The 26,439-nt window shown below is 46.6% G+C and overlaps 1 protein-coding gene across 2 annotated transcripts in view; it reads left to right on the plus strand.

Annotated features, from left to right (window-relative positions):
• Positions 1 to 25,660, plus strand: part of LOC142584306 (uncharacterized) — a 28,571-nt gene extending 2,911 nt beyond the window's left edge. Inside the window, exons 4-11 of one of the 2 annotated variants that reach the window (XM_075694453.1) lie at positions 409 to 441; positions 5,278 to 5,379; positions 5,458 to 5,553; positions 8,109 to 8,162; positions 11,038 to 11,314; positions 16,592 to 16,761; positions 23,018 to 23,321; positions 24,530 to 25,660. In XM_075694453.1, coding sequence (XP_075550568.1) covers positions 409 to 441; positions 5,278 to 5,379; positions 5,458 to 5,553; positions 8,109 to 8,162; positions 11,038 to 11,314; positions 16,592 to 16,761; positions 23,018 to 23,321; positions 24,530 to 25,218 — 1,725 coding nt within the window. In that variant the 3' untranslated portion in view covers positions 25,219 to 25,660. The remainder of the gene's footprint in view (positions 1 to 408; positions 442 to 5,277; positions 5,380 to 5,457; positions 5,554 to 8,108; positions 8,163 to 11,037; positions 11,315 to 16,591; positions 16,762 to 23,017; positions 23,322 to 24,529) is intronic. The other variant, XM_075694454.1, reaches the window with a different exon arrangement.
• The last annotated feature ends 779 nt before the right edge of the window (positions 25,661 to 26,439 follow it).

A 26,439-nucleotide genomic window follows, 5' to 3' on the forward strand; every position in this document is an offset into this window, starting at 1 on the left:
ATGCAATTGGGGAAAAAATATCCGGCTAAGTGATGGGCGACAACCAAAATATCACCATATCAGGTTTCACAATATTATTGTTAGAATACTTATTTTAGTATTTTAAAATTTAGTTCTCGGTAACTGACTTTTTTGTTTTCGCTGTGTGCTCTTTAGTTTCACTAATACGTGAATTTCTCGAAAGTAAGGAGCTATTTTCTTGAATATTCATGAATACTGCCGCGGTACATTTGCCTTATTACCTTCTTGGAGGTGATATTGTAAATCTCTGAGTTTTCCTGTACAACTCATTCAGATTTTGGGGGTTTGGCTCAGATGCTGTATACATGAACACAGGATTCCATCAGTGGAGGCCCAAAATCGATCAGGGACACCTAGAAAGGTTTACTCTTGTTTTTCTACTTTCAGAAAGAGTGCACGCATGCAGATTCCGAAGGTCGCGTAAGTATATACAAAAGATACTGGAACTATTCTTAGCGATTTTTAGGTGACCAGACAGATGCTGGTAGTCAAAAGTTTAGAGGACGTACTTAATATTGTATTTAAGGCGTGAAACAAATACTTGAAGCAAGAATCAAGCAAGGTCAGTCGGAACACTTCATTGTTGCATCTTGATCGAAGTACATATTTTCGCGGCTTAAAGAGGAATACTGCTGCACACTCAATACTCTCTACCGCTAAAGTGCCGGCATGCCTGTGGGAAGGAGGAGATGGGCCCCAAGCGGGGATCTTAAATAGCGCTAAAAATACAAGGCCCATGCTTGAAAACAAAAACTACTCCGCTCTTCCATGAGCCATTCGCCTTTGGAAAGACCTTCCTAACGCCATCGCTTATGAGAGGAGAGGGAACAATAAATTTCTGGCATCTTCTAACAACGCATTTTCCAAACTCTACATAACCTAACCTGCTGCTATCCGTTAAATAATGTTTTTTTATAGCCAAATATGTCCCGCTCACTCTGTAATTCTATTGAATCTATTTTACTGTGCGACAGTATATTGTGCAGTGACCTCTCGCGTTGAAAAACATTCGGTTTGTACATTGCACAATTGTGACACAACATTACTCTATGTTAGCGCATTTCTTAAACTGTTTTTTTTTGTATATGTATTCACGTATTTATTCTAATTATTTTATGTTATAATCCCCCGTTACACAATACCTCCAGGGGCCTGTAAGATATCTTTAAATAAATAAATAAATAAATAAATAAATAAATAAATAAATAAATAAATAAATAACACACGGTGTTATGTGTTGTCATTTTTATGTCCGTACCTGTGTTTGTAGCTCTCTTTAGAATCCCAAAATGAACAGTAGCCTCGCGAAAGTTGGTTTAATTCACACACGAAAAATAAGGTTATGAAAATATCGTGAAGCACAAACAAATTTAACTTCGAAACGAGTTCATGAGAGTTGTTTGTTGGGCCCGTCGGTACGTGGTTATACTAGGAGAAAATACTAGGAGAGCAACTTTCCTCTCGCTTCGTCTATGTCTGCTTCTCGATTTTTTCTACATTAAGTATGCTGGCATTCTGCTAGTTTAACTTCTCAAAGTGCGCACTGTGGCTTTCGACGGTCTCATTGTCTGCGAAGTGCAGCAGCTTCCTGTCGCTGAGGGTGGAGCGCACACAATTCTGAATCATGCAGATGCTTTGGAAAAGGGCTTTCGGTCTCACAGTTTGAGACTGGAATAATCAAATATATCCCAAGCAAAATAAGGACATTAGAAAGAAAAATGGTCAAAATGTGTGTTCGCTTCAACATTTTCGTGAGGTTACGAAGTTTACTATCTCGCTATGTGCAGTTATGCGAAACTGTGCGACCTGAGCAGAAAATGTCAACTCAAGATCGACTCGGCGCATTTAGACTAATTCGCCAGCCTGCTTGATGGATACTGCGCTGCACTCAGAGGCCTCCTTGATAGCTGGCAAAAACTCAAAGTTCTCGCAAAGGACAGATAGCGCCTATATGTACACTCAGTGCCTTTGCCCTTTACTAAAAAAAGTTGGTACTTAGGGTAGAGATATGCGTATATGGGCGCACAGAGCCAACATCCACGTCTATAAGATTTAGGAAATATGTAAACTAAGCTTCTGAAGCGCATCACTGCCTCGTGCTGTCAAAGCGCTTCAAAAATTTTGTTTCATAAAGTTGCCGTGAAGCACTTTCGAGTTTCGACACCTTTTGAGAAGAAATGGTGTCTCGATCGACACGGCCGGGTGTTGCCAGTTTCTCGTTCATGTTGAGCCAGAGTCTGAAGAATATATTCCATGCGTCGGAAATGCACAACTCATCATGGCGGCACCACCTTGTAGTTCACAAGCATTTCGGAACAGAAAGCTTTCTATGTTGTTAGAGTCTCTTCAAAAGGTAATTCCATCACTTTGGTGAGGCGGAAAAGAACTCATACAACTTCTCACAGAGTCTAGAAAAAGATTGAATTCCTCGACACAACAGTCTACACTCCAAGCACCAACCGGGTTTAAAAAGTGACTGCAGCATGGTACATAAATATCCAGTGGGTCCTTCTTTATTTGCTGCTGGAGGCCCTCGTATTTCCAGTTTCGAGTTTAGTACACTCCAGCCTTGTTGCTGGCGTCATTCTACGACTGGCCTCTGTAGCTGCTGATTGAAATGGCGTTCTTCGATGAAGAGAACACACGAATGCTGCCAGATGGTCACAAGTGCGCGATTCAATTAGTACAAATCCAATGGATATTTGGTGGACATCATCGTGCAACATGCGTCGGATAATTACTGAATTCTAGCCAATATATGGCGGGGAATCAACAACGAAAGAACATGTGGCTTCTCTCGTCTTCACAACAATCAATCTCCTTACGTTAATTACATGCCGCAATGTCAACAAACTCGCTGCAGATTTACTTGGAAATATGATGCACGTATTACTACAACTGGTACAGCGGAACATACACGATGGCCAGATAAAGGAACAAAGCGCTGGCTTCCAACTTTATCTGGCCGGCTCGGCTTGCTTCTTCCTTTGAATGTTGTGATGTACCAGTTCTAGAATGCAATACCAACTCGTCCTATCCTCAACCCTAGTGGACGTATTACGCTATCTTCTGCGAACCGATTGCGATACAAATTACGGCACAACTCACCTCATGATGACTGTAGATGTTAATGCGATTAGCCCTCGAGCATTGTAGCGACGCACCATATTTCCGAAGTCACTTTTACTTAACATCTGTAGTGGTCATTCTGATATTTTCGTTGCTTCGGCTACATGTGACGTACTTCGGTATTGGCGTACTTTGCTATGGCATTCACTTGCCAAGGGCTCTCATGAGCATGGTGGCATGACGGCGACTGTACGATGCTAATGCAGTGACGACGATGGAATGACGAAGAAGCGATGGCGTCTATGGAGCGACAAAGGCGGTGTTACCACGATGATACGACGACAACGAGAAGACGATTCCTAAATGGCGACGATGGTATAACGACGACACGGGGACAGTGGGATGACGAATGTATGACGACAATAGCGTGACGATGACGGTATGACGACAATCGTATGACGAAGCTGCAATGACGGTGATGGCACGGCCGCGACGATATGATGACGACGGTATCACAAAAACATATGCATGATAGCGACTGTCTGACTGCGACGCAATGACGACGATAACAAGACAATGGGGCATAACCTGAACTGAATGGCGATAGCATAACTACGATATAGCAGGGAAGATGGAATGACGTCGACGGATTGAGGAAGCTGGTACGACGACGACAATGGGACCGCGTTACTGGATTAATAACCATGGTGAAAGCAGAGCCGAACGGCGATGACATGATGACAATGGTATGATGACGACAGTGTGGCGACAATGGCGTCACACTGAACAGCGCGACGAGAGTCGGACAATGAAGTGAGAAGGACAGTGATGGAACGACGGCGTCACTACGACGTATGATGACGAATACATGGCTTCGAGTGCATGACGACGACACAGCAATGACGATTGATTGACAATGAGGACAATGAGGACAATGGGATGTCGACGAGTCTGCGACGACAAAGGCAGGACGACGACTGTATCACGAAGCCTCTATCAGGACGATGGCATGACGAGAGTCAGATGATAAAACTAGTGATTACGATGGAATGACCCCGATGGCATCACTATGGCGGTGGGACAACGTACGCATGACGACTGGATGACTACGATGGCGTGACGACGACGGCATGACGAGAGTCGAATAACAAAGCTTGAATGACGACGGAGCAAAGACCATAATGACATCACGACCACGAGCACCTACCTAGGCCCGATCAATTAGAAAACATTGACCACTGGATTGGTGCTGAAGGCATGGCAACGATATCATTACGAAAGAGGAATAACGAAACTTGAATGACGACGATGAAACGACCACGACGGCATCGCTTTAGGTCGGCGTAAGAGGATAGATAGATAGATAGATAGCTAGATAGATAGATAGATAGATAGATAGATAGATAGATAGATAGATAGATAGATAGATAGATAGATAGATAGATTTAAAACGGCTGAAGTCGCAAAGAATGTTAATCGCAATGAAAAGTATAGATAGGTAGATAGATAGATAGATAGATTTAAAACGGCTGAAGTCGCAAAGGATGTTAATTGCAATAAAAAGTATAATAAAGGCATGGCGAGTGTCGTTAAAGAAGTGGAGGCACATCCCTGCAGTGCGCTGCACCTGACCGTGAGGCTACCTCTTCATTGACGTTGTTTCTGAGGAGGTGAATCCTGTCTTCTTTGAGATAAGGCCAGAGAGAAAGGTCGCTTGCGGACGCTGGTCGAGTAAAGGAAGATAGCCTCTAGATAGATTATTTGCTTCTAGTTCAACTACAGCTAAACCTATTTTAAGAATTCTTGTGGTAGAGCGCTCCCTGCACGACGCGTTACTACATTTATTGTGTAACTGAAATTCCAGGCGGGGTCCTGACGAGGCTCCCTTTAGACTTGTCGCGGGCCCGAGGCTGCAGATCCTTTAATCCATGGGCTAATCGGACTCCCTTCCCCCACCCCCTTGCGTTCTGGATCCGCCAGTGTACTGAAGCTGCACAAATAACTCACTGACCGATGAAAAATGGCATTAAAACACGTAGCACACACCACGGAAGTGTTTGAACGTCAGCAGCATTCGGTGGATGTATTCAGTAGTTGTCCAGTCTTGAATAACAGTTTTCTGCTTTCACCCCCTTAGCAGCTCCTTTGTCTTCAAGTGAGTCGCACGTAACCACATTACTTGCGCAGAGTATCATCGGAATATTGAAAATGTTCATCGCCTGGAACGCCGTCACCATTTTCCTCTGCTGGGTCGCTGCGTGCATTCAAGTGCATTACAGGTACAGCCAGGTGAGTACATGTTATATCCGCCTTCCTTACGGGCTATTTGCATTCGCTTCTTGACGCATTCTGTGATGTCGTTCTCAGGTAGTTCAAGACGCTGGTGATTCGCCCAACGGCAGCCTCGAAACGAGGGGACCCAGTGTGTTTACGGTCAATGAAGATCACAAGCCACACGAGCAGGTGAGTGGTGCTCACAGACGCACCAATAAGGAACGAAAAAGAAAAGAAATCTGCAGATCCCACGCACCGTGGGAATCGCCGTTTTGCGAAGCATTCTGCAGGTCCCTGGCTACCCAGCACTGCTTGGGGTACCCTAAACAGCTGTCAAAGCAACAAACGCGTTTGTGTAAATTGAATTGCTGTGGGTGCAGATCGCGAGCGTACGTGAGTGTGGCTGTTACGAGGAAACCGCTAAACTGAGTGAAGTGCTACGTGAAAGCGCTGGGGAAAGTGGACAACGCTTAGGAAGTACTGCAGTCTCACACACAGCGCCTCAAAGCGAGAGTTCTCACAAAAAAATTAGACGAGAAAGTGGCACGTGACACACACGCCGAGTGTTTGGACGAGCTGGCTGCCTTTGAAACGTTTGAAGTGTGCGTGCGATCGTGGCCCAGTGGTTGGAGTGCCGGGCTACTGTACTCCGCGGAAGCGTTTCGACAGCCCCATAGGTAGCACAGTATTTTCTTTTTATTAAAGCGAGGCAAGACAGGAACTTACTTTTCTAACTACGTCCCTACCGCAAAGTTCGAGGAATGGGGCGAAGAACACTTCGCATTAATAAAAGAATCGGCGGATATACCGCGCGTATGTGGGAAAAGGTGATAAGCGAAGCTGCCCTTGATGTTTGCTGAAATGCCTTCACTTCTCCTTGTTCACTTCTAGTTAGCCAAACGCTCTTCGGTAAATGCACTCTCTGGTCTCATTTTATTCTCTTCTTGGCACTCGGCTGCTTCTGTTGCCGACTTATTTTAATTTTTCACCTTGACGGCTTCTTTATTACTTGCCTCTTGTTCTGCTTGTATGTGCGAGCACCCCGTGACGCATACCCATTCTGGGGGATTGACCGAGATTGCTCATACAGCTCGTGTCACATGGCGAGGTTACACATACCCAGTGACCCGAGTTGTTGGCAAGACAGCAGCAGCCAACACCCGCAAAGTGGGGAGAGAGGCAAAGAAAGCTTCGCGTTAAATATTGAGCTGAAACCATCGTAGGATGACTGTGGGAGTAAAGCGATAACTTGCCGGTAGCTTTGCTGTGTTTAGAGGGGTAAACCTATCGGTAATTTCGAACTCAAGAAGCAAGACATGAAAAGAACAACAGGTTTTTCTTCCCACGAATTCTGGAAAGACAGCAAAAATATCCTGTAATGTTTTAGCACACGAAAGTAATATTAACAGTAGACAATGCACGTTGGGACCTATCTTCAGAAGTTGCGTCATGCTGACATTCTATAAGAAATAACTACCTTCTTTATTCGCTCAAATTTGTAGGAAGATTCAGAATTCTCATATGCCGACCATGCCACGTGCGCGCTCTCGTGCTCTCTTGGGGAGGTTAGGCTCGTGTATTGTCCACACACGCCTGGAAGTATAGGTTTTCGGATTGCAGGTGCCATGAGCTTTATTACGTGTTGTGGGTTCACTATGCCAAGGACTATATCGGTCGACCACGTGGGCGCATTTAGACGTGCGGAAATACTGGGAATAGAAGAGCCGTAAATATATGGATTCTCTTGTGCGACCCACAGTTCACAATGATACAGTATTCTTACAACTTTTATTCATTCAGTGAGAGAAGGCTTGCTAAATAATTGTAGGAAAGGCAGGCCAAACTTTCTTTTCTCAATTTCTGTCAAAATCACAGAGACGCACGTAAATGTGACGTGACGAGCTCAAATTTTGTTCTGGTGTAGGGGCCGTTTTCTGCGTCAGATGCATTTGCAAAAGCTGCTAGGTTGAGCCTTTCGTTTATTCAAAATGCCATGAAGACTATGGTACTTTCTTAATGGAGAATAGTTAACTATTGATACATGCAGACGTTGCCAAAATCAATGACATTTTGGCACGCCAGTTCGGGTAAATGCAGGCGCAATGCAGATTTTGTTTCGGCATTTCTTTTTTGGCCTTGCTTCCCACGGATAAAAGGGGCTTTTGCCATATGTTAATCGTAATGTACTAGTACTTGTGTATTTGGGAGGTCAAATTTCCCGCCTGATTGAACACCTAGAAATGAATTTATTTGTCGGAAGCAACTCCAAATTGTTGCTCTAGAAGCGCGTCAAGTTGAGCTGGGTTGCAGGAGAACTTACCTGCTTTGAATGTGACCGCATCAAGGCTTTCATTGAAACCGAGAATCAAGGAAAAGAAGGAAGTTCTGGGGATGCTTGCCTTGTTAGAATGAGGCAGAAAGCCAAGTCAAGCTGTTTCATTGCTGAGTAAAGCTACTGGGTAGTCAACGAGTCTGGACGCTGTCAAATTCCCCCTGATTGTCAGCTCTGATGGTTAACAGGGCGGCTACGTCCTCTCTGATTGGGTCAAAGTGCAAGCATGAAGGAACTTCCCAGTGTTCACATATATTGATCCAAAAAGGAAGTGGTTTCGTGGCACGACGGCGTTAAATTTGTTACCGATGCAGTATCTTTGCTTAGCCAAATAATTATGACTGTGACATTAAAGTGCAGCGTCACAAGCTGCGTGCTGCTGTCTATTACACCGTTATACTCCTCATTACAGGATCTGCATTTTTGGAGTGTTCTCGTGCTGGTCACAGCGATAGCAAGCGTGAGGGTAAGTATAGAACAGTGACCATGTAAAATTTGTGTTCATGGTTTGTGAATTGTGTGTTTTTTCGGAAAGGGAATGCACCTGAAAAATAAGACGTGCAAGACTTCGCATGGCTCCTTCCTTCGATGAGACGCTTAACAGCCGGCCACAAAACTGTGCGGGCAAGGGAGGTTTTCCAAAAAAAAAAAACTAAAAAAATGAACCATGTGAAGCCTATTCGCGCAACCTCGCATGGAATGTTTTTATCTCTAATATAGTTCTTGAGACGTACACCAGTGAGCAGAAATTTACAAACCGGAGATTGGGTGACAAAGCTGATTTTCTCGTTTGGCTGCGAATGTAACTTCAAATAGAGGACCGCAGTCCAAGCTTGTCATTACGAACTTTCTAGGGCATTCGCCAATCTTAGTTTATGCATGCTGATTACGAAGAAATAGTTTTTTTTCGGGGATCCTGTGGTCGGTACACATTTGCTAATGGGAGTACGCATTGATCCATTAGAGTTTTTTTTAAATTATGGGGTTTTATGTACCAAAACTACTTTCTGATTATGAGGCACGCCGTAGTGGGGGACTCCGGAAATTGGGACCACCTGGGGTTCCTTAAAGTGCACCTAAATCTAAGTACACGGGTGTTTTCGCATTTCGCCCCCCCTTGAAATGCGGCCCCCGTGGGCGGATCCATTAGATTAAAAGTGCCATGCTATAACCGAGCAGAGATTTGCATTTGTGGTGAAAACGTGTCCTGCGAACTTTCGTGGCTGACTTTATGTCACTGGAGATTTGCCGCAGTTACGCTCAGTTACACGAGAAAACACAGTCACAGCATAGAGTTGCGAGCAAAACTGTAATGATAATTGGTGCTGTTAAATTCGCTTGCTTTCTTTTTAACTTTCGTTCTTTCTTATTTTCTTGTTTCCATAAAAATCGAGGAATCAAGGGAAAAAAAAGCTACAGGAGCTTCTTGAAGGACTCCTAACCTCCTACAACATCGAGTTGGCAACAATACAGCGAGTCAAACTCTTGTGACACACGAATAATAACTACCTCAACATCTTGATTTCTTGTGCAAATAACGACAGTTTCTCCAGGTGAGCCGTCTGAAGAGGCAAAGCACGCTCACAAACTAATAAGAATCATAGAAGAAAAAACCTGCAGATGTATGCCAATACGAGCAACTGATACATCGAAGATATCGTAGCTGTACATGTAATTTCCCCAGATGTTGTCCCTGGTGTGTTTGTTGGCTTCTTACGAAATGAATAATAAAAATCGAGCCCCTCAATTCCCTTTTTTTCACGTTCATTACATTACAAGGGCTTCGATTCCGGCAACATTGATGACTTCAGGTAGCATGTGTGTTTTTATTGACCAGTTGCCGTCACCTAAATGGATCACGTATTCGTGACGCCTGCGGCAGACAGGATGTTCCACATCCGCCACCTAGGTTTGTGAGTGGTGGTGCTGGCTAACCCTCCTACGGTAAGGGTAGTAGTAAAACATGAATACCCCAGTAAGTAGACGGAGAACGGCGCCGCGGTTGCCCTGTTGGTAAGAGCATCGAATGTGTAATGCGATGACGTGGGTTCGTGTCCCACCTGCGGCCAGTTGTTTCTTGATCCCCTTTGATTTCCATTAATTTATTATTTCTTTAACCCAAGTACAAGTAATTTCCCTCATGTTGTCCTTGTTTTCCCATGTTTCTGGATCTATTTTATGCGTGTCCTCGCGCTTGTTGAACTGTTAGACGATACATACAGAACGTGTTATCTGTTAGTACTAGCAACGTAAAGAGGGAAAAGGTGAACGTGCGTGAACATATATATATATATATATATATATATATATATATATATATATATATATATATATATATATATATATATATATATATATATATATATATATATATATATATATAAATAGTATTAGAAACACGCCTCTACCATGTGACAGGCTTCTCACACTTCGCCCACGTGCACCTTTCTCCCTTTACGTTGCTAATACTAAGGCATAAAAATTTTCTGTATGACGCGTCTAACAACAGTTCAACAATCGCGAAGGCAAGCATAGTATAGATCCAGAAACATGATCTACGTGACAGCTGGTGCGACGATTTAATGAGCCGCATAACGCCAAAAAAATCAATCCTAGCAAGTCTGAGCAGCTTTAACACACAACACGATGCACTCGTGTAGTCATGCACCGTAGCTAGAACACCAGGATAAGCATTAAACGGCAAATGGTAAAAGAGGCAAACTACATTCAGAACCTGCACGTTGGACTGTGGATAAACAGAACCGAAACATGGGTCGCTGTGATCGACGTCGCTGTTTAACCGTGTAAGCATGATCGAGTGCAACACTGCAGTGACAAATGAAACCGCGAAACCAAGCAATTTCCTGCCGAACGGTTTCGACCCATTAATGTCTTTGGTGCCGTTCATGCGGCCTACGGGGAAATGAGTAGAACCGTGTCGCCGGGGAGTTACTGGAAGTACTTGAGCACCTACCCCCCCCCCCCCCCCCCCCCCCGTGAGAATTGTTTTTCAGCATACCTTGATGATGTGGCCACCACGCTTATGCGACGGGTGTTCCTTATTTTACTCCAAAGATGTGGAGCAGAAAGAGAAGCACGAGATACGACGCCGAAAACCATGGCGGACAGCTGCCTCCTTTCTCGAGTGCACTTAGCTGAGCCGCCACCAGTGGCGCATCCGTCGGAGCGCGCTGGACCATTGTATGAGGGCAATATTCGTGTATACGTTTGTTGAATTGCTTGAAGTGAGATCTTCAACGTGCTGGCCACAGATCTACTGTTGCCACAGGTCAAGCATAGAACATGTCTTCAATTAACAAGGACTTTTCGGGACGGGGCAGGCGCTGGTGCTGGTGTGCTTCTACCTGAGTTACCTGTCGAAGCTGGAACAGGAGGCGGAGGCCACCCCGGCGCTGTCACCCGACCCGTCAAGCAATTCGGTTGTGGATCCGCGCAACCCGTGGCGCTGGTTCCAGATCAAAAGGCGCCCCGCGAGCAGTGGCCGTTCTCTCCACGTGCCCAGCGACGGTCGCCAGAGTCGACGCAACGGTGCCGGGTCATTCTCGCTCCTCGGGTGGCTGACTCCTAACTCCTGGCGGTCCGTCGTGACGTCGAGCGGTGCGTTTTATTTTTGATGTACCAAAAGGGAGAGCGGGTGATGTGCAACACACACAGAGGTTATCACCAAATGGCGTACTCGAGGTTGGTCCACACGCTCGCATATTGAAAGTAAGACCACGGTACAGCGGCGACGCTTGGCTCGTGTGCGTTTTAGAGCGCGGCTCTTAGGCGTCAGTTCCTTCGGTGAGCGTCGGCGTCCCAACTGGTAACCGAGCGAACGAGCACAGCGAATGATGAAAGCGCACTCGGAGCGCAGCGGGAGATGAAAGATGGCGATAGGAGGAAAGTGGAGGAGGAGGTTATGGCGAAAGCGTGAGAAGAAAAGCGTAGTGCCGCGCAAGACGGGCCGTGCGACGACGATGGCTACGAAATGGCGCCAGGGTAGCGCGCGTAGTCTGTATGGATATAAAGCGCTGCATGAGCGGAGGTCTGTGTGCAGCGGCTGCTGGGAATCGCGCCTGCGCACCACTCACGCGCTAGACGCGCCACACTTCGCTCCGTTTGCAACGTGCCGCGCGATCCGGATTGTCCGCGCCAAGCGATATTTCGAGAAATGAGAACACCTATAGAGTTGCGCTCAAATTTCGCATTAGCGAGTATCGTAATAGTCAGTGATTTTTTGCTGGAGTGAATACGTTTAACAAGAAGAATGCGCTTGATTGTAGCGGATAGCATGTCGTGCGACGCAAGGCCTTGGAAGATTTCTACGCTGTGTTGCACAACGTGGCCATGCAGTGGAAGCCGAACCTGCCGTCAGTCAATCAAACTGTAGATCGTGCGAAGGCCCGTGTCCATGCGTCTCAAGTTCGACATTATTGGTTATAGCGGGATGATCGTCTCCTGAGGGCGTTAATTTTGGGATCGGCCACTCTGTGTGACTAACAATAAAAGAAATAACAATAGAAAATGAAATGGATAGTTACAGGGTAGCTACTGGACAAATCTTCTGAGCACATAGCTATGTCGTGGATCTTTGCCTGCGTTGCAAAAAACACACAGGGATAAGAACACGAAAGCCATAATTAAGCGATCGTCCTTGCCTAGCGCCTGTCTCCCGTTTGAATATTTGTGTTTTGTGCTCACTGTAATGACGTCACGGCAACGAGCGAGCTTCAGCGGCTACCCTGTACGAAAGAACTTAATTGCGAGAGACACAGAAGTGCTCTCAATAGGCAAGCGCTGAAACGATTTAAATAAGTAAAAAGAAGTGAGGCGTGATGACAGGACACAAGAGTAGAGAGCTCTTTTCCATGTTCCCCTACTTATCTGCACAATCCTGCTTCGTTAGCTTCCTTAATTGCGATATATATGTTCCGCGCTAGAACCATGTCGTGGTTTAGTCGTAACTGTGTCGTCCCATTGCAAGTTCAAATGATGTGCGGCTTCCTTCAACCATCAACTGGGCATGCCAGGAGGATTGGAGCTATTCTTTCCGCTGAATCATGGCGCCAAGCTAGGTTCTATCAGGGGTGTCTAAGGGTCCGTTGCGCGTCCCTGGTAGACGGTCGCCATTGGAACCGCTCCTACGCCGATTGGAACAGGTTAGCCATGCAACACGCGGACTTCCTATGGAGAATGAAACTTCCGGAGCTTCAACAAAGTAAGAAGAAACACCTTTCCAATAATTCACCGTCAAATAACGTACTGGTTCTTGGAGACGCCATCGTAAGTGATAACCATAGAAGAACCCTTGCTTTAGGCCCTAAGCACTGTTTTAAGCCTAACATAAAACCCGTTGACGTTTTAAGCATACCGCGCTGCATAACCAGGTTCGTCCCGGAAGAAGAACGCTCGCGTTGCATTTCAGATTGCATTGCTAGCATTAAGCAATCAAATTCTCATTTTAAGAAGTCTGACCCTGTCCGACCGTTAGTTGATTACCTTGTTGAGCATAAACTTAGACCAGTAATATCTGACAAGGAAGGTTATTTCGTAATTATGCCAGATGACATGTTTTCAGAAAAAGCGATTTCAGCTATAGAAAAGAATTTACAGCCAGTAAAACTCAGTAGTTAGGCAACGTGCGGTTGACCTCTTGTCAAGACATAATCTTGATAGGGTTGTCTGTAGTGTCAAGAAAGCTAAATCCCTCACCTTAGAGCTGTTTTTCTCGGCCAAGACCCATAAGCAAGAAATTCCTTTTCGTGCTATAGTGTCAGAGAAAAGGACGTGGCAGGTCTGTGTCGCTAGTTACCTACAGAACTGCTTAGCTTCACTAGTTTTTTCACACCCCTTTTGCTTACGTAATTCTCAGGCACTAGTTCAGTATTTGAGAGAGAAAAATCCCGGTGATTGTACAGCTTTTAGTATGGATATCGAAGACCTATATTATTCTTTGCCGCATGACGGGTTGCTAAATTCCGTAAATGAGTGCATTAAAGAACAAGTGCAAGAGTCGGCTTTTATTGACAGATGCGGTGTTTCCGCGGGAGCTTTTCTAGAAATTCTTTCAATGTACTTGAAGTCGACGCTGATTGGGTGGAGAGATGGCGTTTTTCTGCAGAAATCAGGCATTTGTATTGGCTCAAAGGTTGCCCCTATTCTTAGCAATATTTACCTAAGTAAGGTTGACAACTGCTTAGAGAAAGCCTTAGGTGATAGCGTTATCAAGATCTTTCGTTACGTTCATGATTACCTGATTTTCTGCAATAAAGAAGAATTTGATTCCGCTGCTACCTCAGTAAGTGAGCAATTTAAGCTTTATGGAGGAGGATTAAAGTTTACCAAGGAATTTCCTCAGCGACACGTAATTCAGTTTCTTGACATTTCCTTGGTCTTCGAACAAAATCATGTTTGTTGGCAGTACTCCCCAAGATCTTCGAAGCCGTTGCTAAACTTTCAATCCAAGCATTCCAAAGTAGTAAAAAACGGTATTGCCATGTCGTGCCTTAAGTCTTCCCTCACCAGATCCTGCATGCACAAAATGAGCGCCAGTTTTAATGCGCAGGTCCGGCACCTATTAGAAGCAGGTTACCCTAGTGTAGCAGTGGACACTGTGGCTGAGCGCCTCAAGAAGTCGGTTTCGAGAGGGACGGACGTGATTACAGAAAGCAGTAATAGCAAAAAAAGAGTAGTGGCTATTCCGTATATTCATTCAGTGTCGCACAGGCTTAAAAACGTTGCAAGTAGATATGATGTTAATGTTGCTTTCACTGCTCCCAATAAGCTAGGTAAGATATGCGCTGCCGTACAGAGAAAGAAAGAGCGGGTAAAAGGCAAGAAAGGAACAGATATTTGTCCAGTGAAGCACAATGAGAACAACAGTTTTACTGACTGTCGTATGGGTGTGGTTTATAAGATTCCCCTTCGCTGTGGCCAGTTCTACGTAGGGCAAACGAGACGGTGTATCAATCAGAGGTTAATGGAATATAAAAGGTCGTTAACCGGTGGATCGCCTTCTAATCTTTCGCTACATTGCCGAGATTGTAACTGCACGCCAGAGTTAGATGAATGCGCGATATTGTACAGGCATAAGAATGAAAAAACGCGTCTTACGGTAGAGGCATGGCATATCTATAATGGTGGAAGTGCGTGCGTGAGTCAGCCTTCGATTACTTTACATAAGAAAGAGATTAAGTGCCTTAACAGTTATCTCTCACGTAGACCGGCAAGTGTACCCGACTGACACGTGGTGTTACCATTCCTGAGCATGCGAAGATGAGTTTTGTGTCTTCTTTCTTTTTTCACCTCAGTGCTCTCTTCAGTTGATTGTCGGTGTTCGTGTTGTCCACTTCTCTACTCTTGTGTCGGCGTTCGCGTTGTCCACTTCTCTACTCTTGTGTACTGTCTGCACGCCTCACTTCTTTTTGCATAATGAATCCTTACCAACTAGCTCAGCTTTCTGTCCTTTTAAATGAGTAGTTTAGTATTGCAACTAAATTGTCGAAATTTAGGAACTGTTGAATTGTGGAATTGTTGCCGCAAAGCGCGCTTTATGTACGATAGCAGCGACATTGTGGCCAAGAGAGAGGCCGGAGTGCGTCGCAAGGACAGCATGCAGGGGACGGGCAAGCCAGGGTTTGGATCCCTGGACTTCCCCACAAAATGTTTGCGCCACAGGGAGCGGTTATTTCATTTTCGACGCCAGGCATATTTTAAAAATCCAGAGGAATTGAAGAATGATACTGAGTAGGAAGTGCGATTTCGACAGGTGCAGTACAGATATAGCGCGATGCCGAATATGAAAAAAAAAGAACTTGCAGCAGCAGCTTTTTTTGTTGCTCTACGTGTTTACACTGCTCGTAATGGATCACCAACAAGCCTAAACTGCCACCTTAGCGTCGTAAACGGCATCTGCGTTTTTTTTAAAATCGTCTTCAATAGCAACTTAATGCAATGCTCTCGTGCTCTCCTCCAATGTGGCACGCGCGGCGGGCATGACACAGCGTGAAATTCCCTTATGCTGCTCCTCATAGAGTTAGCTGCCAATATGACTAGAGAAAACTCTGGCGCTACGGTCGTTCCGCCACTATATACGGGTGTGGTGGTTAATGTATAGCTTTACTGTATAATCTTCGTGGTTGTGGCTTCAGACGTTGTCGAAGCTTTACTTAATGCGCTGTACCAGCCTTTATTGGCCTACATTTCCAAGCAATAATATTTTTTCTAAGCGCAGAAGGCGATTAGAAAATCTCTGTAAATTGTCTCACGCACAACGCAATATTTTGAAGAATATAGTTCGTTCTTAAGCCGCAAAGCCATTTCAAGCCAGAACAAAGAGCAAATCTGTTTAGAGCAAATCAATGTACTAACCATGGTTCACTGGCATGCTGTCTGAACAGCCATGGTTGAAGCTCCCATAGACACAATAGTCGGTGACAGCCCAAGAGTAAAATGTTATATGTAGATTGTCGAACTGAAAGATAATTCGCATTATATTAGCCAATTAGATTCACCTAATTCCCTGACTTCAAGCGTCATTGCGTGCTTAAGAGAACTGTTTTCTCCTTACAAATCTGTGTTTGGGCAGCTGATGCCATATAACGTAAAACTACTTCAATCTGTTTTATTCCAAACTTCTGACGTCAAATTTACATAACTGCCGACGCAAATATCGGGCGGTGACTCGAGCTCGTACTGTATTCTTAGGCTGTCACCGACTATACTGCCAGAGTTCCCTCTAGTAAATTGTGTAGGAAACTTTATGCAGCTCCGTGCTTTAAAACCGTTCATAGAAATGATGGTGCACGTGATACTAACTACAAGTACAACTCCCGAAGTTGTTGCTTTGCGCGAGTCGCATGGCTGGCACTCACTCTGCTGGCTACACCGCAGAGCCCACTCCCGGTCCCGGGCCTCCGCGCCCCGGCGGACTCGCCAAGACTCGAAGCCGCGGCGTTACTGGCGGTGCCTCATCACTGGCCAGCGGGGTGACGCAACCAGCCACGCTGTACGACCCCGCAGAGCTACGTAGCCCGAGCGGCCTCGAGGACCCGCACGAGCAGGTGGTATCATGTAGTGTTGCCTCCTAAACGCACAAATGGTCAAGAATGGCACCACCGAGCGACGCTGTCGCACCGGCGTGAGAGCGCTGCATGCGGGGCAAAATTTTACTAGCGGGTGTACATCACTCCCGTCTCTCGTTCACACCGCCTTGATTGCCTCCTGCACGGGGCGTGTTTGGGCACGTTTCGTACCGCGCGCGGTGTGTGCCTGCGTGTGTGTGCATGGACGTTTTACTCGAAGGACGATGTACGCGCTTCTATTTGCCTTTAAGAAGATCGGTGCGCTTGACGATTATTTTCATGGTTGCATTGCGCCGAAAGGGCAGCGTCTACTTAGCCATGTAACTGACGATGAGCAAGCAATAGAAAACGGCATCGTATGTGCCGCCGGAAAAATCGTCGGCACATGCGATGCGTGTTAGCTAAAGTCATTTTTCCAGTTGCCCACAAAATGTTTGCTACAAATCCGTGTTGGCTCTGTTGCCCACAACGGGCTTCCATCGACACTGCACGGAAATACACAAAACATGTCGTCGCATAGCACAAATACGACATATGCCCACAAGTTTAACTAGTACGTCCCCTACAATATAGAATATAGGAAGCAGCGTAAATAGCTTGGCCATTTTTTAACAGTGTCGAGAGACGGAAGTTGAATGTATTAGTAATCATTTCTGCTTCAGCAATGCCGGCGTGACGGAGACGCGGGCGTGTATCGACCAGTAAGTTGATCGGTCGCTGCAGAGTTGATGCCTGTCATGTTAAATGCATCGTGCACTTATTTATTTTCTCGGCACGCATGAACTCCGGCCACTGCTAGTGCATGCAACACAAATGGTTTTCGTTCTTGGGCAGCGCACACACAAACGAAACACGAGAAAGAAGGAAGGACAGGCGCTAGTCTAATAACTGAAAGTTCTTATTTGAATAAAAGAATTATATGCCCAGTAATCATGAAATTCATGTGGATTACATGTAAGAAACATCATACGCTCTCGAATGATCAATGGACGAGGTCACTTCGTTTGCCATTTGTTTGCTTACTTTGTTCTCCACACCGCAATAATCCATGTCGTTCGTCTGCTTTTTTCGTACCATTTTCTCGTGAATCGGCAGAATTTCACTGGTGACATCAACCCTTTCATGTTTACATTGCTGTTGTGACAGTTAACAACAGTCATGCGAAGAGGCGTCGTCGCAAACAAGAGTCGTTTCGCACTCAGCGCGAGCTATGCGCGGGCACGTCCTTGAAGGGAAGCGGTGGAAATGTACACCCGTGGGAGATGAAAGCGTTCCCCCACGGGGAGATACGAGCGCTGGCGTTTAGGATGAAACTTGGCGTGCGGACGTCTATACAAATAGAAATAATCTTTGTCGACTCCCCTCCAGCGAGTACAGAACAGCACAGAGTTTCCAACGAAAAAATTACTTGAGAGAACGACGGCTCTACGGTGCCTACGGGAGCTGCACGTGTGAATTCTCCGCGCCGTGGTGCATTGCGCAGTGACAAAACTAGCAACGAGGCAAAAAAGTTTGAGCGATACGTGGAGTGAAGAAAACATAGGAGGGATTTACACGGGGCCACATTGAAACTGAGCCCCTTCTCAACCCTGAAAAAGGCGGAGAAAAAAAAAATGAAGCTATGTATGTAGGCCTCTTAATGGCACACTGCACCTCCAACACGGGTCAGCCGGGCGTTGCACTATCTTTGGGATCAGCCCACGTATGAGGAGTGCTTGACGCCTGCTTCGCCGCCACACCTACATGACGGTCGACGCCAAGCGCAAGCAAAACATCACCACATAGGCAGGAAATGCATCATGATATACACGGACGCCACACGCTCTAACATGTGCTCATGCGCGTATGCAATACATACACCCGGACAGATAGCACCGGTCACCACAACATCTGGACCATTCATCCCCCCCCCCTCCCAACATAGCCACTCCGGAAACTCTCGCGATAATATATCACTTACACTCATGCGCACAATGATGTGCCCCTACTGACGCGTGCCTAGGCCTCCTCAGATACTTTAGTTCGGCATACGGCAGGCGCACTCCCGTGGTTCCATGCAACCGCAATTAGGACAGTGTGGCGGAGTCGGGCTGTCGCGTCGCTTGTCGGTGTCACCTGAATATCGCGTGCGAGTGGTTGCCGCCAGTAAGGGTGCACAACGGTGGATGTTTCCATTCGAAATGTACGCTCTGGCTGGCGACTTTGCCGAGAAACCAACGCGTTTCGCGCAATGTGTTGGACTGTGCGATCAGTTGCAGTGTGGACTACTTTGTGGGTATTTGGCATCAGAAATGTTAGACGTGTTACTCATTGGAGCAGACTGCATCTAGTACGTGAAGGAACAGGTAGTAAACAGGAAAAGAAGAAATGTTTGCGGAGGATACGCTTACCTTACTGAAGGTACGTCTTGTACGTGATGAGTTCTTCAACCAAAAATCATTGTATTAATCTCACAGCTAAAGTGGTGCCACACGAGGCACGGAAGTTTGCGATGTGCTGTTTCATTCCCAACCCGCAAAATGTTTCATTCCCAACCTACTAAACAAACCAGTATCATTAATCAAACGAGACTGGACGTCGGCCGGCAGGCGACAGCACGAAGGACACACTTTACTAAATGGATTTGAAAACAAACTACTAAAGGGGTCCTGAATCAACCCTCAGGCTTGGTGAAATAACATAGTCCGCGGGTAGCATACGCTGCTGTCAACATGTCAGCCAAATTTCGCTGTCGTACGCGGTGCGTAGAGCTCGCAAGCGGTTCGCGAAGTAACCTTTCTCTCAAACGCTCTCCTTTCAACAGCAGGCCCTGTCCCCACTCTCTTCTAGACGCACTATTTCGTCATCAGATGCAATATCTTGTCATTCCCTTGGACGGCTACTATTGGCCGATAGCTGACATCAAGCTGCGGTCAGCTACATGGCGGGGATAGTGTGGCCGCCGCGGGATGCAAGCCCGAGTCCACTGGCTAAGCGCACTGCGGCTCGCTGAGGACAACCGTGTTTGGCGTATGTTTAGCGCTTCGTGATATCAAAGGCGGAATTCATGGCGTCTACGTTAACGTCCAAAATGAAATTTGAACTGCGCACCACGGTGACATTTAGAAGGCGGAGTGTTGTGGGCACGCCACTCTGCGCCATAGCCTTCGCAGTGCAAAGCATTGAAGAAAGAAGGGGAGAACATCGGAGGCCGTGTTTGATTGCCAATAACTACGCTTCTGCTGGACGCATTGAAGTACTTTTTGCGGCAAAGTATTTCTGAAATAGCCCATTTTCACTTAAAATGCATTTCTCTACTTCGATAAAAAGTGGTTCAGGGCCCCTTTAAGGTGTGTTAGACTTACGGACAATAATTCTGTCAGAGTAAATGGGGAAGCCTTTGTTTATTTTCTACACAGAGTACATGTTTGTTTCGGCCGCAGCCGACGTGAAAGTAACTCGCGGGTTTAGACGAAACGCACGGTGCCAAGGGTTGACTTCCACGCTATGGCTGCTGTGTTTCAACAGGAGCGGAATGCAAAAACTCCGCAGATGCATGCTCAAAACTTACTCAAGGCTGAGGTTAATCCACAGCCTTCTGCGACCTTACGATGCCCGTCACCGCCAGGGTGTAGCTTTCAGAGGCTTAAAGACCCACCATTTTAAAAGTTTTCTTTTCGTGCAGCGAAGCACTTTCTCCCCGCACCATAAAAAGCACCTAAAACGAAGACGTACAAAGAGGGAAGGTAAGATGCGTGCACCGGAAGCAATATGACGTAATAGTGACCAGGCGGAAAATAACATAACTTTGTTGTTGAGCATCCAGAATGCAGGTTACTGCCGTGCCTGCGCCGTTTCCTGACAGAAAAAGTTGCTATGTGGTCCGCACGGTGATTTCATCGATTGCGCAGCATATAGTTGTGTTAACAACTTCGAGACGACTTCTATTCTATTCTAGTGCTAGATGCATTTACAGACAAATGTAGACAATTAGGTACAGATGTTACGACCTAGATGTTAGCAACTAGATGCAGTCAAAAGTGTCCCGCTTAAGGCTGCTTAGCACGTCCGCCAAGCGTCTGCGTCGACAGCTGGACAACTGCTGCTCGTTTAATGGTGCAGTGTGGGTGGTGTGCAGGCAAGGTGATGAGTTAATTAATTTGGTCATCTGTGGGAAACTATAAAATCTTCGTTAATTTCTTGTGAAAGGATTTCGTAGGGTTCAAAGAACCAGTCAAGATCTCTACTGGGCGGACACAGTTGGAATGTTGGAAGAATATATGCAGATTACTACTTTAGGTTTACGCTCCTTGAAAAACTTGCTCATGTACTGTATCTGCACAAAATTATCAATGTCGCGATAATGGAAGCGCCTAGCAGAGGGTTTGGCAAATCGAAAAAAATATAGTGCCCTTCCATTCTGTGAAGAAGGACGAACAGCGAAGCTGTGTATGTGGGCCCCTTAATGGCGAACTGCACCTTCACCGCGAGTAGGCCCTGCATTGCACTATCTTCGGGATCGGCCCACTTATGGCGAGTGCTTAAAGCCTGCTTCACCTCAATCGCTGGTCGGCCCGGCATTGCACTATCTTCGGGACCGGCCCACGTATGGGGAGCGCTTAACGCCTACCTCATCCCCGCCGCGGGTCGGCCCGACATTGTACAACCTTCGGGATCAGCCCACGTATGCGTATGCGGAGTTTTGTGCCTACACACGGACACGATCCCGGGAACACGAGCCCTTAATGGCTTCGCTGTAAAATTGGTTATGTCATTGTGTTACTTACTTACTTAACTAATTAATTAATTAATTAATTAATGACGACGACGAACGCGGGAGCAGTGGCACGATGGGCGTTCGCGCGGTAGCACCAAGGGGCGCCAACGAGCCAGCTAAAAGGTATGCCTCGGAAGCTGTGAGAACGCATTCTTAGCTATGGAAATTATGGTTCGGCAAGAACCAGCGCGATGACCACCAAGTTGACCGCTCAACGCGCATGTCTTCCTGCATATGCCACGCATGCACTGTTCGCGAGGATTTGGCACCTATAATACGCTCATGCAAGCGGTTTGTTACCGCAATAAAGAACTGAAATAGTTCATTAAGCATCCATCGAGTAACACGCCGTGAACGCGCGGATCGTTCTTGACTGTGGGGGAAACACCGTGCTTGCTTTGTGAGTGGCAAAGGCGCGTACGACTTTTATTATTCGAGACACACGGATTAAAGAAGTACTGACATGTATTTTCGAAGTTGTAGACACTCTGTTACAGGTGTCTCGCATGGGGAATGATGACACTTATTAAATGGGAACATAGGGAAGCACTTATAAGATACATTTATGTCATACTAAAATTGTTCTGAAAATGCCAGATTTTGCGTCATAGACGACATCGCGACGTCACGAGAGAGTTAAATTTGCTGACATCCTGTAACGATAAGGCTATGCATGATAGCGTTTTTATAGAGAGATATAACAAGTGTGCTGCACGCATTAATTATGGCTGCGCTTTCGTGTGACAACCATAAGAAGCGCAGGCGCGGTGCGAGCTAACGTACATGGTGACGTCATAATTAATCAAACCTTCTGGGTATTGGAAACGAAACTGGTTAAAGAAATCAATGTAACCAGCATGTGACGCCCCCTCGTGCATAATCTTCGTTGGCCCGCCATGCTCGGTAGGCAACATTGGGCACCGCACCCAGTAAACACCGACGAGCACAGCTGCTCCGCGGTCAGTCATCATTCGTCACCACCACGCTGCGGAGCATGCGTCTAACGGAGGGTGCCTCGAGCCCTCCCTTGCTCACGAACCCGGACGGATCCTGACAATAAAGCATTGCAGTAAATTATTTAGGACGGTCATGTGCTTGTAACTTTTCTTCTATTGTTATAGAGGGCCCGGGCTTTCGATTGCAGTAAAAAAAAATATGAAAAGTTGGAATGATGCCGTCAGTACGGCTTTTCAATACTACATGACGGAACTAACTTCACCTTTGTTACTGAAGCAGAAGTTATACTGTTACTGAAACACAAGGACCTTTGTTAAAGTGTGTCGTCTTTTTTTGCTTTTCTTGTTTCTTCTTCCATGAATAATTGCTTTTGCACCGAACCTTTTAATTTCGTTCCCAGAAATTCTTTATTGAATCCTTCGCCCTAATAATACGCAATATCATGCGAGGCATTTCGCTAGGCTATAGCGTCTCCAGCTATCCTTGAAATACCTTTCCTACCCTCCTGCCCCCCGCTCGCAGAGCGCCTGCGCCATGCACGTGGTGCCCAACCTGGGGCGCATCTCGTACATCTGGCACCAGTCTTCGTCGAAAGCTGAGATACCAGCGTCGAGCAGCTCTCGCGAGCGGCGGCTCCCCTCCTCATCCAGCTTCGAGGCTATGCAGATCGCAGAGCTCGGAGGCGGCTTGGGTCCACCCCACGTGAAGCATTTCGAGGACCCTGCCCGTTACGATCCGTGCCGCTCGGTCCTTTCCACAGCACCCGACGTGGTCGCCGACGAAGGCCACGATCTCGAGTGCCCAGCTGAGGACCAGCCGGAGCAGTGTAAGCGGTTACTTGTCTCCAGCGCTATGCAGTCTTACTAGCGCAGAGTGTTTCAACATAACAGCTTCAGTCACTTTGTCTACATTTTGAGTACGCGCTTTTTGTGTGTGTGCCAATTCTGTCCCCGCGGCGAAGAGAAAAAAAATACAAGAAAAACACTTACCCGGAGTTGCGTTTAAATTGAACCATCTGCCTATACCCAACGTGATTCTAGCTTACTTCGAGCTGGACCGTATTGCTACACACGACCATTTTGACGCACGACCACTTCAGTAAAGGCACTACAATTTTTGACATTCGACGCCCCACGTCCCGTCAGCAAAAGTGAACATTTTTAGTTAAGTGCTTTCTTTATCTCTTCTCTGGGATTGGGCGTTGGTTTTGGCTTCCTCAACAGATATGTGCGAAACTTATATGTGCCCCTTTGTGGTCATTTCATTGCCGTCATTCCCGATTCGTCATCGCACTGTCGTTACGCCGTCGTGATCCTTCTAACGTCGTCATTCCAGCTTCGTCATCGCATTGTCGTAGTATCGCTATCGTCAACTCATTGTTACCTTGCCGTAATCGTCCTATAATGTCGTCGTCATGTCGTTATATGGTCATCATTCTGTCGTAGTCATTCCAGTGTCAGCATGCAGTCGTCGCCGTTGTATCGTCGTCATGCCGTCATGGTCGTTCCATAGTGGTCAACCTGTCTTTGTCATTCCAGTGTGGCTATCCAGTTGTCCTGAAGTAGCCGTCGTCACGAGGTCGTCGTCATGTAACGTCGTCATAGCGTCGTTTCACCGTCGTTGCTGTAGTGTCGTCATCCCTTATCCCCGCCGTCGTCCACGTTCCTTCGTCATTATGCACGGGACTTGTATCTTCGAACACCAGGGCCCGCATTCACAAAAAGTCCTTACGGCAAAGCGTTCGGGCCAGCCAATAGTGATGCAGGAAATATTATTAGCGAAGGCCATCAGCCAATGAAAAACAGCAATTACAAACGAAAAGCTTTGCAAATTCGGCCCCACAAGTTTATATTGAGCGATGCGTTTTGTGAGCTCTTTGTGTACAAATGAAAAAAAAACAGCATTTTTTGAAACGCAAATAAAAGCTTCGCTTAAATGAATTCCTAGAGCGCCTGAGGTGTGGATAATGTTTTTCCTCATAATCAAACCTCTTTAAGAGAACAATTCTCTTACGAGAGCCTGTTTTCATCGCAGTGGCCCAACAAGTCAGCCCAAACGATGTTTCGGTGGAAGGGCTGACCCGAGGTGTCCTGTTCAGTTCGTCGAGGCCACTTTCCTTGCCTTCTGTCGGCTTCTATCGGACCGGAGGCTCAGACCAACAAACCGGGATGGCCACATCGGGGCAACTCGCTCCGAAAGCACCAGTGGTGTCCCGGCTCAAGAGATGGCACGAATGCGTCCCTCGGGGCTCCACTAGCTCCAGAGCCATACCGCCTGGCCAGGACTCACATCGCCTGTTGTCAGTGCCACAGGAACGGCCCATTGTTCTCGACCCAAAGCAAGTCAGCTTTGGTGTCGCCATTGCAGAGGCCGCCACTCCACCAGGCTTGGACGGCACAAAAGAAGCAGAAAATGAGGCTAAGGGCCGTCGCTTGCTAGCGCAAGAAGTCTGTGGCTGGGCTCGGACGAACGACGACGCCAACAATCTTCAACAGGACGATCCAGGAAGAGCAGCAGAGTCAACAAGCGCTGCCGAAACCTCCAAGGAAAACAGCAATTCGGTGCGTGAACAGAGGACCCAGCCGGTAATGGGTCGACGAGAGACACAGCCTTTCATCAATCCTCAGGTTCCGACGATATGGTGTGCCCGGCGTTCCGGCGCCTTCCTTTTTTCGTCGAACAAAGTGGCAACTCGAGACAGCGCCCAACAGACGGACTCATAAGCGCGCCGTTATATTTGCGCGCGAGCAATGGGCATAATCTGCCCGGATCACACTTGCATAAAGTAGGTAAACTGAAGATGTCAAAATCTGGAAAGGGACAATGGTTACCGCGAAGCCCAAACCGCATCGCACGCTTGTCTCAGCTTTCTGAATTTGTATGGGGGCGAAAGAATAGCAGTAATATTGCTTTCTGCTTGGGGATTTGGATAAGTGTGCGTACTACATTTTTTTGCAGGTAAATTGAGGTACTTTGGACAAACAAAGAAATGTGGCAAAGTTTACTATAGATGAATTTAAATGCTTCGCGCCCTACTTTGGGTGGTCGTTTTACATATAAATGAAACAGTCATGTCTTCGCAAAGACTGTGTAACTCTTGCGCTTCACCTTTGTGACACACGTGGGTATTATTGGGGATGATGGTGCATTTAGAAATACATTGCAGCATACGTCGTGAGAGGGTGATTGTCCGAATCCCGGCGCTGCTTTGAGCGTCATGCGGAGTGAATGTTTCCCCAACGAAGGCAGTATATTGTTCAAGTGTTTTTTAATGCGCTTTGCTTAGCGATATGTTGCATATCTTTTGCAACCATGCAGCTGCGAACAGATATTCAAAGGCCGAGATTCGGGTATTACGCGATAGACTTAACGCCATAACGCACCTGCGCGATGCAAAAACCGTATAGAAGAAGCGCGGTGAGTGAGGGATTGTTTGCTTCGTAAGCCACGTGTGATTTTTAAATGTGCGCCTGATATGCATATCAGCGTTTTGTTTCCGATTTCGTGCCTGTCAGAACGCAGTTGTTGTTCCATGTGAAGACAATTCGCGAACTCCTCAGAAGCAGAACGCCATAACCACTCAGTCACGGTGGTGGTTAAAACAAGTATGGATTGAACACCTTTGTTGGTAGAAGTAGCTTAATGTTTTACTGGGCTGCACGTCGCATTGAGTGTAGGTGCAGAACCGGCTTTCGGTGGTTGCTTGGCGTTCACAACTATGTCTCACTGCTCTACTGACTCTTCCAAAGCCGTATAATATGCTTTCTAAAGCGCTTTTCTATACGTAGGGCATGTGACGGCAATATGTGCTTGCGCGTTGCTCGCGGCGCCGTGACGTTGGGCTCGTTGGGCCTGCAAATTATCGTATAGCATAGCCGCCCTCTCGAAAGTTTGTCGGTCAGTGGGAGCCGTGGCTCCGTCTAGCGTGGTGTGTTAACTGGGTG

The sequence above is a fragment of the Dermacentor variabilis genome, chromosome 6 (genome assembly GCF_050947875.1).
Source record: "Dermacentor variabilis isolate Ectoservices chromosome 6, ASM5094787v1, whole genome shotgun sequence".
In the NCBI taxonomy this organism is placed as follows: Eukaryota; Metazoa; Arthropoda; class Arachnida; order Ixodida; family Ixodidae; genus Dermacentor; species Dermacentor variabilis.